Source organism: Diaphorina citri, unplaced genomic scaffold (genome assembly GCF_000475195.1).
Source record: "Diaphorina citri unplaced genomic scaffold, Diaci psyllid genome assembly version 1.1 scaffold118, whole genome shotgun sequence".
Taxonomy (NCBI): domain Eukaryota; kingdom Metazoa; phylum Arthropoda; class Insecta; order Hemiptera; family Psyllidae; genus Diaphorina; species Diaphorina citri.
This window is the reverse complement of record NW_007377555.1, coordinates 199,199-215,147: the sequence shown is the minus strand read 5'-3', so window position 1 is coordinate 215,147 and position 15,949 is coordinate 199,199. Positions and strand designations below refer to the sequence as shown.

Below are 15,949 nucleotides of genomic sequence, written 5' to 3'. Positions count from 1 at the left end.
CACAAGTAAAAAACGCTCGCAACTTGTCAACGGTTTGAACATTGTGTCAAAAGCGTAAAACCCCTTAAACTAAAGGGTTAAGCCCGGAGCATTAAAAAACTAAATTTAAAAAAAAAAAAAAAAAACAATACCATAAAACACAAACAAGTATTACACTCTCGCAGCGCAATGTAATACAAGTGTTATGTACTTTCCACACAAGTAAAAAACGCTCGCAACTTGTCAACGGTTTGAACATTGTGTGCTTCTGACAACCAATCACAAGGCATTTCGAAGTCCGATAAAAGTAAAAAAATATGACCCGAGTCCCATCTTGGTTCTTATCAACTCGGAACTGAATAAACAAATTCTCTTTTTATTTTTTTATGTTTCTAGTTAACTCTCATGTGTTTTTTTTCCCTGTGTCATTAAAAAACCTCTGAGTAATTACACACAAAGCACATAATAAACCGTGGCGAGGACGTGAGTGTTAATGTTTTTTGTTCGACTCTCTAGCTGTGACGGAGAAAAAATATTGCGTCCACAGTTTTTTTCGCCGCGAAAAAATAACGTGAAGAACGAGATATTTTGACAATTTTTCAATTAATTAAGTACACATTTTTTAGTGATTAATTTTGGTCGAATTCAGACTCTGTAATATTTCAACTTGATAAACAAACAAGCTTTCTAAAAACAATCGAGAATTCCATCCAAGTACAACGTGAAGTTTTTACACAACTTGACACACATGTGATGTAATAAAGTGAGATATTTTCATGTGATTAATTTTTTATTGAGTGAATACCAAAAGTTTTTGGGAATAGTTAGAAGATTGACAGGACTGAGATCTTTAGCAATATTTAAAAAATCGACCCTTTTCTTCAGTGTCCAATCTGAAACCCATGTTGTTATAATCGGCCCCAAATTCTCGCACATTTCATTTTAGAAGTTACCCGAAAGTTTTAGTTCCCGAGAATGCATTTCAACATGAAGAAAGCCAAGTTTCGACGAATGTCCATCATCAGTAACAGTTTTGACGTTCGCACATCGCAGAGAGTGAAAAACAAGTAAGTTGTAATTTGTGTGATTCACTCAGAATCACACATGTTCTCAATATTATTATATCTTGTTTATAGGAATTATAATAATTATAATATTATTATTACCTTGTTTATAGGAATCATTCATGAATTAACATATCATGAATGATTGATCACAACTACTGTCGCTCCCCCAGTATAAAATACCCAGGCCAAATTTGATTTTGACATGAACCACCCATGTCCAGATTCAAAGTTCATTGTGCAAGCCTAGTTAGCTTGCAGGGTAAGTCGCGGGTTCCGGCCGAGGCGAACTTTATCCAAAATATGAACAATATGAATCCTCTACGGATAAGGTTCGTTCTCGGAACGGCTGGCTTTCTGCCATCTTCTTGGGGGGAAAAAAAAACCTCTGTGCTAGACACTACACCACTGAGGTTGCTTTTACTAAATGGGACTGGAAAGCCCTTTTACCCCGGAAGTTCAACCAAGGTCTCGCATATTTTAACTACAGGTGTAATAATTGTACAGTAATATAGTGCAGGTGTGAACATTGTATCATATTTAAGAATTTTAATTGTGTTAAACATATGACTGCTTACTGCTTCTTACAAAAGTTGTTCTTCGATTAAAACATGAATTTGATACCTAGGTACCTCGATTCGAACCAATAACTTCTATCGTGCTAACCACTTTACCTATACAAAGAGGTTGGTTAGCTAATAATAGAGAGGGTTAACCTAAGGGTAACTTTTGGGTGCATTACTTTGCAACTGTTTTAATTACTTTCTGGTGTGCTAGTGAAGAGCGGGTACCAAAATGGGTTAAAAAATTTCTTTACAAATACTACAGCAAATGAACGATACCTATGAACCATTTCCCTGAATTCTCTTTTGAATTTCGTTCTGTTACAGAACTTCTGTATGTTGTAGGTATACGAGTTGAGTATTACATAAATGTATGAAAGTGTAGGGTAGGTACGTACACCTACCTATTTCTACATACAAGTATTACCCATTTGTGTAAATGAACACTTCAGAATGTTTCTTTGTTCTTTTCGAAGACTAAAATAAAAACAATCGAACATAAAGAGCTCTTCAAAATTCATATGACCTTACATGAGAGGAGTTTAACCATGTTTTTTTCAAAACATTAACTCTGAATGCCACAATTGCCACACTGAAAAAAGAAATCAATGTGAAAAATACGTCACTTCCCTGAGTTCTTTTAGAAATTATGATGATAAAACGTTTTAATTTCTCATGATTTGTTTGTTTTTCATAAAAAGGGGGGCTCCATATCATTGTTTGATGATTTGTCACAACTTGTCGAGTGGAGATTATTTTTATTACGAGGTTAGAAACTTATTTCTTTTCTAACGAGTAGGTACGGACAGAAAAAATGTGATTAGGTATGTTTATGCTATGATTATGATTTTAGTACGGAGAAACATGTATCATCTCATATTAGAACTAGAAAATTTCGAGACATTACCTATACGAAGAGCTAAGTTTTTTCCACCTTTGTCATCAGCGAAAAAAAAACAGGCTTTTTCACGGTTTTTTGATCATGGGATAGAACGAGTCTTTGCAGACAGAAAATTTATGTATAGAAAACAACCAACAACATTTTTTGATAATCTTTTGTATTTTTCAATAAAGTTCTTTTTTTTAGCCAATTTTGTTTACCAAAATAAAAACCCGTTTGTATTGTTATTGAAACTTGAATGAATTACAGTACAGTCGAATCTGTCTAAGTGGGAAACCTGGATTACTGGGGAAAAAATCGTGGCCCCTTCATGGCAACCTCTCTAAGTAGGACACTTTTTTAACTGGGAAACCTGGATAAGTGGGGAAAAAAATGTCGGTCTTTTGGATTCCCACTTAGACAGGTTTGACTGTACTTTGCGGCGCGGCCACAGGACGTTGAATACATGACTTCCCAATAGATCACTGAAGTTAAGCAACGTTGTGCGTGGTTCTCCGGATGGATGACTAGATATCTGCTATCTGGACACTTAGACCGAGAGGGTAATATGAGGACTCGAGAAGGCTGGTAGCTTTTCGCCGAAGGGAGAGTAAATCCCTTGTCACTAAAAACCATACAGTGATGTTAAACGGTTAAACCCCATTGAAAGTTTGGACTTAAGGAGTCTACAATATGAAGATATGCATATATCTACCTTGTCAATCTAGCGGCTACTCTTGTCTCCATCCGTATCAGAGGTAGATGGAGTTTCTTTACCATCAGTGACTTTATCACCAGGGGCGGCTTCACTGGATTGGCTGTCAGTAGCAGAGGCAGCTTTAGAGACTTCACCACCAGGGGCGGATTCAGTGGGACTTTGGCTACTAGAGGCAGCTTTAGCACTATCACTCTCTTGACTTTCACCAGAGGCTTCATTGCTAGAAGTGGCTTCACCTTGGTTGTCACTACTAGAGGCAGCTTTAGCACTCTCTTGACTCTCACCAGAGGCTTCATTGCTAGTGGCTTCCCCCTCAGACCCACCACTGGTTTCACTACCAGATAGCGCTTCACTAGCCGAACTTCCTCCTTCACCACCAGTGCCGGAGTGTTGGTCCAAATAAGACACCAGGGTTGTCGAGTGATGATTGAGTTGAGAAGTGAGCGAGGTGGCAACACTGGATATGGTTTGCACAAGCAGGGCCTGCTGTGTTGCCAGATTGGTCGTGGCGTACATTTCCGTTTCCGTTTTGCTCAGCAGACGATTGTCCACGATGGTGGCTGAAATAAAGTGGAGATATATTAGACGTTTTATTATTTTCCCATAAAAAGTCACTTCGGTGGAACAACCTTAATCGAAATAAAACAGTACATTTTTTACACTCCGTTACTCACTTCAAGGCATATTTTTTTTTTAACTTTTTTCTTTTTCGGAATATGATTTTCTCGAGCAAGGATCTGGTTGAGATAAGAAATAAGAACAAATACGAAATATGGGTCAAAGTCTGAGCTTGTCACAAGAGATCTACAAAAGTTTTCTAAAGAGGGTTTCCCTTAACCAGACATCTTCTTCTTTTTCTTCACCTTTTTTCCGTGTACAGACGGGGTCGGCGATTTTCGTCAGCCTCTCAATCAGCCCTAACTAGGGTGATTGCTTTGGGCTGGCATTTGGTTTTGGCTACAAATTTTACGAGTGGATGCCTATCGCACTCAATCTTTGCTATTTCTTTAGCAAAGGAGATTGAGACTGGTATACTCCCTGTTTAAAGTCACGCACCAGACCAGAAGAAGAAAACAGACATACATATAATGATGAAAATTTACTATGGTTCTCTAGAATACTCTAGAATCGCTCTTACTTACCCATTAACGTTAGTTGCGGCGTTTTCTTCAATGTTTTCAGAAGAACGTCTATTTTGGCCTCTGGACTCTTTTCGTCAGCCTCTCAATCAGCCCTAACTAGGGTGATTGCTTTGGGCTGACATTTGGTTTTGGCTACAAATTTTACGAGTGGATGCCTATCGCACTCAATCTTTGCTATTTCTTTAGCGAAGGAGATTGAGACTGGTATACTCCCTGTTTAAAGTCACGCACCAGACCAGAAGAAGAAAACAGACATACATATAATGATGAAGATTTACTATGGTTCTCTTGAAGTCTAGAATACGCTAGAATCGCTCTTACTTACCCATCAACGTTAGTTGCGGCGTTTTCTTCAATGTCTTCAGGAGGACGTCCACTTTGGCCTCCGGACTTACAATAATGGCCTCACTTACTTTGAACAAAGGCATGATAGAAATGTACTTGGTATTGGTCAGTGCTTTCTCTATAGTAGCACGTCCATAGCGGTCCAGCATGGTCATGCCCACTCTTTTGAATACCACTTTTACCTGATGTAGGGAAGAAGAAAAGTGAACGGTGTTATTTTTTAGGGGGCACATTTTTTTTTATGACTATTTTTTAAGAATTTTGATAGAGGGAACTGTGACTGCTAAGGTCTTATGGTTCCCAAAGCGAAAAGAGAAGGGAGACAGGATAGAAGAAAGCCAGCCGTTCCGAGAACGAACCTTATCTGTTTGGGATAAAATTAGCTCAACCCGCGACCTAGCGCTTACAAGGTAGACGCGCTACTCGCTACCTTCCAAGTCCAGTAGGCTAGCTGAGGGTACGATTACTCCAGTGGTAATGGCACTTGCTAGTCAAGAAGAAGGTCACGGATTCGATATCCACCATCGACATGATTGTACTCGTATTTCGAAGGAGATTCCCCTTCAAACCTTCATGTCTCCATTTTCCACCAGGCTGATGAAACTGACGATAAGTGGGAACGGGCCTTAAAAGGACATGAATTAAAATCGTATCCTTGTTACTTTACCTCACGGTTTACTTCAGCTAGCATAGAACTTCTATGTACAATGGCTATCATCTGGGATTCCTCAAAGCGAGCCAGAATTTCTTTTGCCAAAATGTTTTGAAATATATTCTCCTGTGAACAGAAAAAAAATGGAGTACACATCAGGTAAAGATATTAAACTCGAAGGGTATGTAAGGTATCTAGGAAAATATTATAAATGAGAGTAAAAGTGAAATAATCAAAGACTCTATTGGTTCCTTTGCTTACGATTTGGTTGGAGAAAATTCAAATGTGTAGATACCTATCATGGTACCTACCTACTACCTTAGAGGAAAAGTAATGAGAGCGGCAATGGATAAAAGAAAGTAAAAATGTATTCTATAGGAACCTTCATATCTCTGCTCTCACAAAAAGAGAGGAAGGTAAGGTATAGTAGGTACTTACTTACATAAAATAAAAGAAAGATCGAACAAAAAATAGGTACCAATGTACCTAATATCAGAAACGATTCGACTCGATAACGAGTAGAAAGAGTCTGGAGTCCGCTTTCAAACGTTTGATCGTGTGAAATGATCTTTATTTGAAAAACAATGAAACCCGCGAAAATTTGAATAATTTGAACTTTTTTCTCTTGATTCGGAAAAAAAATCAACCGGATTTTCCGGATCATCATCTTCAGTTAATTTTTAGAAACTCCTGTCCAAGAGTGATCCAAAGCAAACCGATCTCTTCTAGGTTACCTACTGTTCTGTCTTTTTACACAAAGTACACAGATCATAGTCTCTCTGAAACCTTTCTTTTGGGTTCAAAAATTGAAAGTGTTTCATCTGTGCTTTTGTCAAATTGGTAAGTTAATTTGATTTGTTTCGCTAGTTATAATTTAATTTACTTCCTAGTATCTAAAGCTGATAATTACAGTAGGACTGGAAGGGGGGGATAACACAATATACCTAATTTATTTTCTACAGGTGATTAAGAAAATTGCACAATACCTGAAATTCCTTGTTATGTTTTCAGATATAACTGCACAATGTCCAAGAAAAAGAAAAGCAGTCAAAAGATCTTGCCCGATTCAAGTGAGCTTTATGGAGTGTTGATGGGTTAACTTTAAAGTGGTTTTAAATATGTTAAATAAATTTAAAATTTAAATAAATTAATATGAGATATTAAAAGTTGTAGATTCCCTACAAATTTTCTCTATAGTTTAAATATAAAGTTCAAACAAACATTTCAGATGAATTCTTCTTCATTTTTTAGCCTATAGAGAGCCCTCCCCAATCTTGTTAACTTAGTATGTTTTTTACAGAGGTAGACTCGGCCATTGACTGTTTCAAAGAGGTGCGAACATTTGACCCCTACTGTCTGGATAACATGGATACCTATTCGAATCTCCTCTACATCAAGGAAATGAAAGTCGAGCTCTCCTACCTAGCACATGACTGTGAAAGTGCACGATAATGAGAAACAAGTTCAAATGATAGAAACTTTTATGAGAAAGAATTTGGGCAATACAAAACAAGCCACAAATACTTTGAACTCTTATTTCAAAAAATAAAAAGCCATCAAGAATAGAAAACTATTCACAACTTGATGGATGAGGGCAGCCTGGATTTTAAAACAAGAGCCTTCTTATTAAGGGTGAAGGACTCAGAAGAAGATTGCATACAATTTATTTGTTTATTCATCAGAACATTTATTTTATTTTATTATTATTTTTTTTATTTCGAAATTTTATTTTTACATATGTACCTATTGTATGTTTTATTTTTCAATGTCCATCACATTTTCTTTATATTAAATCACATCAGAACTGATCAGAGGGTAGGAAAAAAGAACCTTGAGAATTTTATCCACAACTAACATTGCTTTATTACAGAAAGGTTCTCTTTTTTTCTTTGGAAAACATGCAGAATCAATCTCATTGCCTTGAAGTTGATACTTTGTACATATTATTTTGAGTGTATTCTATTTTTATCATTTACCCATCACACAAATTTTCTTCAAGTACCTACCAATGTACTTCTTTGTCTTTCTTTCTTAAATTTTAGATTATTGATTGCATTTTTTTTTTACAATTTTTTTAGATGTTATCTTTGATTCCTTGAGAGCAGCAAGTGATAAATAGAGGAAAAGAAAATATCTCGAGTTTTCATATTAAAAAAAAGCCTTCTTACTGATTACCTATTGAGTGATTTTCAAATACCAGGTAATTTTATTTGATTTATTCATCATTTCATTCCCATCCCAATTTTTTTCCTCTCAATAAGTTCTAATTGGGGGGTAGCTCCATTCTTCTTCTAAAAAACTAAAATAATGTACGACTAAAATAAAACACTACAATAATGTACAACTCACCTCATTAAGTCCCTTTCTTTCCATTAGCCATTGCCTTGCTCTTGCTTTCTGACATTTTTCATGAGAAGGAAGTAGATATTCAGGATTTGGAGGAAATTTGGGTTTGGAAATTTCTATAAACAAGGCTTTTTCATAGCAAGGAGGTCTTGGCCTTCTAGTGTTGATTCTTCTTTCCAAAACACATGTCCTGCTGAACTGTCTGGCAAGATTGACTGTACAATCTGAAAACACAGGATAAATGGTTTGATACAACATTGCACAAGTGCCTTCCTATGAAGGCAGGTCTATTGACTCGCATTAACTTGAGGCCATATAGGAAAAAAAAAGTGGATGTTTCAGGAAATAGTGCAGACACAGCTTTAGAAATACATTAGGGACAAGAGTAATAGGTACATCATTTGTTTATTACCTAGACTCCTAGGGTAAAGAGACTTTTTTAGTCCTATTTGAGTAGGATAAACAAGGTATAGGTATTCTGTTCTGTGAGAAATTATTTCTTAATGGAACTGAGGATAATCAGAATTGACATTGGCTTGAGAAATTTGATACTTGTGCATAAGTCACGTCCGTGGAATATTGCTACCAAAGGAACTGGCACAAACAAGCAGTGACCAGTGGTATTATAGGGTTAGGTTAAATACAAAAAGGAGCTTTTCTTTTCCATGGACGTAACTTCTGCATAATTACCCTATTTTTAGGATCTAAGTGCATGGTGGTAGTAGTAGGTACATTAGGCCAAGTTTCATTGTCTTCTATCCCATAGGTAAACAAACCCACACCAATAGGCAAATGTTATGGAAGGCACCTAACCAAAGTTTTAATTAATAAACAAACACAGATACCTTTCTTGGCTGAAGAATGAGCAATCTTGTTGAGGGTATTAGAAATGCAATGCTTTGAGCTAATCATGCTGACGGACAGGGTTTGAACTTAGCACTTTAGACAAGAGATTGGGAACATTAGCTCTAGGCAAAAAAGCCAGGGGAAGTAGACAGCTATTGTTTCCCCCTTTTTTTTTTTTTTTTTTTTTACCTTTTCTGCGGCCTATTATTTATTATTTTGTTTTTAAAATGATTATCACAAATGCCATTCCCCCCTTAATACACTACGCTAAATTTTATGACTTGACTTATAGATACAACATATCAATAGAACATAAAAAAAATCATATAAATGGTATACCCATCCTTAAAACCAATGCTTGTGCCACGTTAACCTTTACCTCTTCCTTCTCCCCACAGACTCTATGACAAACTAAACGAGACGGAAGCCGCCGCTGATTTGTTCATGGAATTCGTGTCCAAGCTCGACACCTTCGCGGCACCTCCAGACAAAACCTGCGGCTTCTTCGCGTTCAAATACCTCGCCAACCATCATCTCAAGGCGAACAATCTGGATACGGCGTACAAGTGCGCGCAGAAATGTCTTCAGCATGAGGAGACGGCGGAGGAGGCCAAGTCCCTACTGAGATCCATCGCGCAGAAACGACAACCGGATGAGTCGTCGTCCCAGGTAATGAACGGGTCTAGACGTTGCTCAACATGAGTGATGCACCGTCTCATTGTTGAGCCGTATTTTATTACCTACGTGACTTTCTTTAGATTACGGAGATATGAATTTTCAACTTCAACACCCTGACAGGCAAAGCATAGAGTATTCCATGGTGTTTACACACAGAAACCCATGTATTAAAACATCTCGAATGAGCAATCTTGTTGAGGGTATTAGAAATGCAATGCTTTGAGCTAATCATGCTGACGGACAGGGTTTGAACTTAGCACTTTAGACGAGAGATTGGGAACATTAGCTCTAGGCAAAAAAGCCAGGGGAAGTAGACAGCTTCCAAGATTTCCTGGACTTCCCAACTTTCTCCCTGTATTTTATTGCACACCTAATCCTCCTCTTTCCTCCTTAATCTGGAAAATTTCAATTTTTTTATCACAACTTTTTCAAAAAACTTGCATTCATTTTGCATTTGCACTTACAATGTTGCCACTAGTTGCCTTACCGGCTATGGCCGTCGGGGCATCGTTGCCGGCCAAACCAGTGTTGCCGTATCGCTTTATTGAAAACGGGATTGAGCGGTAAAATTTGAAAATTTATTTAAAAAAAAACCGCAACGCAAAGTCGCAAACAGAAACAGAAGTTTCAGAAGTCAGAAGTCTTTTCAGAAATTTAGCCAAAGGCTTCAAAAGTTCTTTTTCCTTTTAAAGTTTGTTTGAACTAACTAGATCAGGATCAGAGTCCTCTATAAATCATAATCCAGCTGAAATCCATCACTGGTCTTTGTCCTCAAAAAATGGTGAAGTCTGATACCCATTGGTTTTCCGTTGCAGTTGCTTATTTTTAAAATATTAAAACTTCGTTTCACCGATAATACTTCTAAGACTGTTCAACAATGTTGGACACAAGTTGTGAATTGAATCAGATAAATATTTGTTCATCTCTAACGGGAGCAATTCAAGAATGTCAGAACAGGGGTCTTCTGCAAAGTACCAAGTGGTAAGTTCTCTGTCAACCGTTAGCACACATTGCATAAAAAATAATGTGACAAAATAGGGTAAAGTGTTCTGCTCACCGAGGCTCTGTCCCACAAATGACTATGCTCTCCACACCTCACTTTTATTTTATGGGGAAAAAGCAACAACAATAAAGACAGAAATTGCTTTGAAAATATTATTTATTAAATTTAATAATCATTATTATTTTACAGGTTGTCTGAGTTGAACTATGCATTGAGAGATGTCAAAGTTCCATCAAAAGCTGCTCCCAATCCTCAGCCTCTTGATCCACTGTATCTTATGTGCAAGAGCTATTTTGATTTGAAAGAATATGATAGGTAATTCCACCTTTTTACTTTTTATTTGTTCCCAAAAATTATTCTCTCCATGAGAAAAAGTCAATTGAGTACAAGCACAAGAGATGCCAAAGGATAGAAACTCCAAGTCTCATTGTAATAATAAAAAGTAAATAGAAAGTAAAAAATAGAAATTTAAATAGAATGAAGGGGAATAAGTATACTCTCTTAAAAGACTTGGTTTTTTCATTACCAATCTTCATCTTTTTTGTTCATCATACCCTTTGTTTTCTCATTTTTTCTATTATTATACTCCAAAAATTATTCTCTCCATGAGAAAAAGTCAATTGAGTACAAGCACAAGAGATGCCAAAGGATAGAAACTCCAAGTCTCATTGTAATGATAAAAAGTAAATAGAAAGTAAAATAGAATGAAGGGGAATAAGTATACTCTCTTAAAAGACTTGGTCTTTTTCATTACCAATCTTCATCTTTTTTGTTCATCATACCCTTTGTTTTCTCATTTTTTCTATTATTATACTATCGGTATTTCCTTTCCTTGCCAAAGAAATAGCAAAGGTTGAGTGCGAAGGGTATCTACTCTTGAAATTAGTAGCCAAAACCAAATGTCAGCCCAAAGCAATCACCCTAGCTAGGGCTGATTGAGAGGCTAACGAAAAACGCCGACCCCATCTGTACGCGGGAAAAGGCGAAGAAAAAGAGTGTTTTCTGCTTGGAAAGCATTTCACTGCTACACCCCTTATGTTTATGGCTCCATTGGGCTTTGGGTGACCTCATAGGTTTTTTTTTCAATAAGGTTTACGGTTTGCTGAACTAATTTTCATTGATAAATCCGAATGATTCATTACAGGGAATTACTACAGCTTGCGTAGTGATCATCAGAAGGCAGTACTGTACTTTCAGCGAGCTCTCAAGCTGAATCCCAACTATCTGGGCGTATGGACATTGCTAGGTCATGAGTATATGGAAATGAAAAACACCAATGCTGCTATCCAGTGTTATAGACAAGCCATTGGTAAGTCACGCTAAGGTTTAACTCCTAGAGTAGAGTGACCTCAAAACCCTGTCTGAGTGACCTCAAAACCCTGTTTTGAGGTCACTCTACGTCGCTTTGAACTATTGACGTTCGCGCGCCTCCCCACACGATTGATTCATAGAGAAGTTCGAGTATCTGTTCTGTAACAATCTCGTGAAACTTGGGCCTTTCTTAAAGGCTTTTTCGCTATTTACTCTATTTTCATTGAGAGATACGTTAAACAGTTATAAAGCCTGTCTAGTTAGATTGGAAGGTAGCTTGTCACGTTAGCCTTAGGAACGGTTGGCTTTCTCCTAACATGTCCTCATGTTCTCGTCGTTTTCAAGACGATAAGACCTCCGTTGTTACAGTTTGAAAGAGGCTTACTCTTCCAAAAAAGGCCTTTAATTATAATAATTATAAGATACCTGGACTGACCATGTCCCTCTACTTCATAAGCAGTTTTCTTCATGGCATAATTGTAGGGTGTGGGCTTGAACCTCTCTTTTTCTCACACGATCTTTTTTTTAGTATTTGTAATAATTTTCTCAATTCCCTCGTTCTCTGCAGAAATCAACAACCTGGACTATCGGGCCTGGTACGGGCTCGGTCAAACGTACGAGATCCTGCGCCTCCCCTACTACGGCCTCTACTATTACAAGCAGGCCCATATGGTGAGGCCCAATGACCCCCGCATGCTGACGGCCCTGGGCGAAGCGTTTGAGAAGCAGGAGAAGATATCGGAAGCCATGAAGTGCTATAATAAGTCCCGCGCTATTGGGGATGCCGATGGGAAGGCCCTGTTTAAACTAGCCAAGTAAGTAAACATTATGATGTTATCTAAGATAGGAGTTCTTCTTCTTAAGCTTTTTTTCCTATTTCAATAGGGTCGGCGTTTCTTGTCAGTCTCTTCCAGGTAGCCCTATTGTGTACCTCGTGTCCTGATAAATTTTTCTCTCTCAGGTCTTGATCAAGGTATTATTATAATGTACAAAATGTGTCCCATAAAATGACAACATACTTATAAGAGACTTTGGTTAGACTGCAGGAGCAAAGGGACTTTTCAGTCCTATCTCAGCAGGATCAGTGCAAAATTTTGTTGATTCTAAGTAATAAACGTAAATTGATTCACACATTTTTTTACCTTTTCTGCGGCCTATTATTTATTATTTTGTTTTAATAAGAGGTATTTTTTGCAAGGAATTTAAATGATTGTCACAAATGCCATTCCCCCCTTAATACACTACGCTAAATTTTATGACTTGACTTATAGATACAACATATCAATAGAACATAAAAAAAATCATATAAATGGTATACCCATCCTTAAAACCAATGCTTGTGCCACGTTAACCTTTACCTCTTCCTTCTCCCCACAGACTCTATGACAAACTAAACGAGACGGAAGCCGCCGCTGATTTGTTCATGGAATTCGTGTCCAAGCTCGACACCTTCGCGGCACCTCCAGACAAAACCTGCGGCTTCTTCGCGTTCAAATACCTCGCCAACCATCATCTCAAGGCGAACAATCTGGATACGGCGTACAAGTGCGCGCAGAAATGTCTTCAGCATGAGGAGACGGCGGAGGAGGCCAAGTCCCTACTGAGATCCATCGCGCAGAAACGACAACCGGATGAGTCGTCGTCCCAGGTAATGAACGGTCTAGACTTCTAGAGGTCTAGACGTTGCTCAACATGAGTGATGCACCGTCTCATTGTTGAGCCGTATTTTATTACGTGACTTTCTTTAGATTACGGAGATGTGAATTTTCAACTTCAACACCCTGACAGGCAAAGCATAGAGTATTCCATGGTGTTTACACACAGAAACCCATGTATTTAAACATCTCCCTTAACATGAGAGGCAGACTCTTTAATTCTTGAAAATTTTCATCATAAAATAGTAAAATTTCACTCAGATAGAGGGATCTGTTACAACCGAGGTCTTATCGTCCCAAAATCGAACAGAGGATGACAGGATAGGAGAAAGCCAGCTGTTCCGAGAACGAACCTATCCTTTTAGGATAAAATCCGCCCCGGGCGTGAATCGAACCCGCGGCCTAGCGTTTACAAAGCAGACGCTCTACCGATATCTTTCTTTATTTAACTTTGGCCATATATGTATTTAATTTAAAAAAAGCCATCTGCTTAGGATAAAGTTATAAAGAACTTTCCATTTGTTTCACAGCCAATGGAGTGCGCCGTGGTGTTAGATCCTGTCCCGCCCAGCACCCGATCCAGCAAATTCCCGGCCAATCCTGCCTACCCCTTCGCTACTAGTGACCCCGATGATGATGCCTTCTCCTGATGTCGACAGACCATGCCTGCTGCGGGTCAAATAGGACAGGCCACGCCTGCGATGGATGAAACGGAACCTGCTATGGAAACGGGACAACTTACTGCGGGTTTACAAAAGGGACAACTTGCTATGCAGACCATGCCTGCTGCGGGTCAAATAGGACAGGCCACGCCTGCGATGGATGAAACGGAACCTGCTATGGAAACGGGACAACTTACTGTGGGTTTACAAAAGGGACAACTTGCTATTGGTCAAATGGAACAACCTACTATAGGTCATACGGGACTTGCTATGGGTCACACGGGACTACCTGCCATGGGTCATACGGGACAGCTTGCTGCGGGTCATTCGGGACAAGTTACTGCGGGTCATATGGAACAACTTGCTATGGTTCATACGAGACAACTTGCTACGAATCAAACGGGACTTACTATGGGTATAGGTCATACGGGACTTGCTATGGGTCACACGGGACTACCTGCCATGGGTCATACGGGACAGCTTGCTGCGGGTCATTCGGGACAACTTACTGCGGGTCATTCGGGACAACTTACTGCGGGTCATATGGAACAACTTGCTATGGTTCATACGAGACAACTTGCTACGAATCAAACGGGACTAAGCGCATCTTCTACGAGTGATACGGAACCCGCTACGAGTCAAAGGTCACAGACCATGCCTGGTCAAACAGAGCCTGTTACGGGTCAGATGGATATGTCCGGCCCTGGTGTTAACTCATTGCGTGTGTCTCTGCCTTTGTCCTTATTGGAAGAAACTATATTGAGTGGGAACAGTGCTACTGGGAGCCATTAGAAGTTCTAATAGACAACTCGGTGGGTAGAGCATCTGCCTTGTAAGCGCTAGGCCGCGGGTTCGATTCCCGCCCGGGGTGGATTTTATCCTGAAGAGATAAGGTTCGTTCTCGGAACGGCTGGCTTTTTCCTATCCTGTCTTCTTCTCTTCGATTTCGGGACGATAAGACCTTGGCAGTTACAGTTCCCTCTGTCAAACCTCTTCTATGAGATTTCTGAGACTTTTCCTTGGTAAAAGATTCATTTTAGACACACAAGGCAGGGCAACAAGATTTCCAGGTTTTACTCTTCCTTTTGTCAACACTATTTCACTAATTAAAACAAGCCTACTTAACTTGGAAGGTAGCGCGCCTGCCTTGTAAGCGCTAGGTTTGATTCCCGTCCGATGCGAACTTTATCATTCACTGATAAGGTTTGTTTTTGGAACGGCTGGCTTTCTTCGCGTGAAATGAGATGGTGTGGCTTCAAGTTTCCTAAAGTAGGAAAATGTTTGAAAAAGATAAAGAAAAATACACACAACTTTTTCATTTTGTGAACACTCAAGTAAACTTTTATTCATGAAAAAATATTGATATCAAAAAACCATGCAACAAACATATTCGAACTTTTGTACATTATGAAATTTTGCTTTTCATACTCTCGAAATGTTTTCTAAATATTTGTTAGAGTTACCTTTTCTACCTTCTAATTAAATAATAATTATCTCATTTCCCAAAACTGTGTACATTTACTTCTCCTTACATAAATTGACAGCAGTATACGATAAAAAGTTTCTCCAACAATATTCAAGGATGACAAAAAAAATACACATAAAAAAGCTCCATAAAAACACTTGTAAAATACACAGGAACAATTATTTCAGGCAATAGAGTAGGCGGGACCGTACAAGAGTACTAGCGCGGTACAGTCTTACATCTTCTATCGGATCTCTTTCATAATCGTCTTCGCTAGATTCTTTTTCGGCTAAATCTTCTTTGCTTAAATCTTTTTGAGCTAGATCTTCTTTGCTTACATCTTTTCCCATTACATCTGGTTCGACTAAATCTGCTTTCATATCTTTTTCGGATGAATCCCCTTCGACCAAATCTTCGTCACTTGAGTCTTCTCCCATTGATTCTGTTTCGCTGATATCTTCTTCGCCTGAATATGATTCTAGGGATGTCACATCCATTTCATCAACATATTCATACACTGTTTGATCTGATGATTGTAAAGACTCACTTGACTTATATGCAGATTCGGTGCCTTCTTCACTACGGCCCTTGTCACCTATTGCATCTGTTGATTTAATGCAGTCCAATGAGTACGTGATGT

General features: G+C 38.6%; 4 protein-coding genes across 4 annotated transcripts; 2 read left to right on the top strand and 2 right to left on the bottom strand.

The window, feature by feature from the left end:
• Positions 1-2,647: 2,647 nt before the first annotated feature.
• LOC113465504 (suppressor protein SRP40-like) lies at positions 2,648-4,408 on the bottom strand. The gene is made up of 2 exons (XM_026820064.1): positions 4,347-4,408; positions 2,648-3,764 (listed from the first exon to the last, which is right to left on the bottom strand). The coding sequence occupies exons 1-2, from the start codon at positions 4,348-4,350 to the stop codon at positions 3,211-3,213; spliced, it is 558 nt and encodes a 185-aa protein (XP_026675865.1). The 5' UTR covers positions 4,351-4,408; the 3' UTR covers positions 2,648-3,210.
• Positions 4,409-4,663: 255 nt separating this feature from the next.
• LOC103524741 (39S ribosomal protein L10, mitochondrial) lies at positions 4,664-5,731 on the bottom strand. Its single transcript, XM_026820058.1, has 3 exons — positions 5,726-5,731; positions 5,359-5,469; positions 4,664-4,873 (listed from the first exon to the last, which is right to left on the bottom strand). Exons 1-3 carry the CDS (start codon positions 5,729-5,731, stop codon positions 4,664-4,666), a joined length of 327 nt encoding a protein of 108 aa, XP_026675859.1.
• An 899-nt stretch (positions 5,732-6,630) lies between these two features.
• LOC103524762 (cell division cycle protein 23 homolog) lies at positions 6,631-13,903 on the top strand. The gene is made up of 6 exons (XM_026820057.1): positions 6,631-6,794; positions 9,674-9,702; positions 11,361-11,525; positions 12,096-12,342; positions 12,905-13,175; positions 13,713-13,903. Exons 1-6 carry the CDS (start codon positions 6,631-6,633, stop codon positions 13,830-13,832), a joined length of 996 nt encoding a protein of 331 aa, XP_026675858.1. The 3' UTR covers positions 13,833-13,903.
• On the top strand, positions 13,845-15,352 carry LOC103524742. The gene is made up of 2 exons (XM_008489774.3): positions 13,845-14,097; positions 14,266-15,352. The coding sequence occupies exons 1-2, from the start codon at positions 13,845-13,847 to the stop codon at positions 14,634-14,636; spliced, it is 624 nt and encodes a 207-aa protein (XP_008487996.2). The 3' UTR covers positions 14,637-15,352.
• Positions 15,353-15,949: the final 597 nt, after the last annotated feature.

Excerpts from the sequence above, each read along its gene's own strand:
- LOC103524762 (XM_026820057.1), top strand. The coding sequence starts at position 6,631 with ATGTTTTTTACAGAGGTAGACTCGGCCATTGACTGTTTCAAAGAGGTG. Across the intron at positions 9,703-11,360 it reads TGCCACTAGTTGCCTTACCG|GGAATTACTACAGCTTGCGT; the intron begins GCTATGGCCGTC and ends GATTCATTACAG. Across the intron at positions 11,526-12,095 it reads GTGTTATAGACAAGCCATTG|AAATCAACAACCTGGACTAT; the intron begins GTAAGTCACGCT and ends CGTTCTCTGCAG.
- LOC103524742 (XM_008489774.3), top strand. The coding sequence starts at position 13,845 with ATGCCTGCTGCGGGTCAAATAGGACAGGCCACGCCTGCGATGGATGAA. Across the intron at positions 14,098-14,265 it reads AATGGAACAACCTACTATAG|GTCATACGGGACTTGCTATG; the intron begins GTCATACGGGAC and ends CTATGGGTATAG.
- LOC103524741 (XM_026820058.1), bottom strand. Across the intron at positions 4,874-5,358 it reads TAGCTGAAGTAAACCGTGAG|GTAAAAGTGGTATTCAAAAG; the intron begins GTAAAGTAACAA and ends TCCCTACATCAG.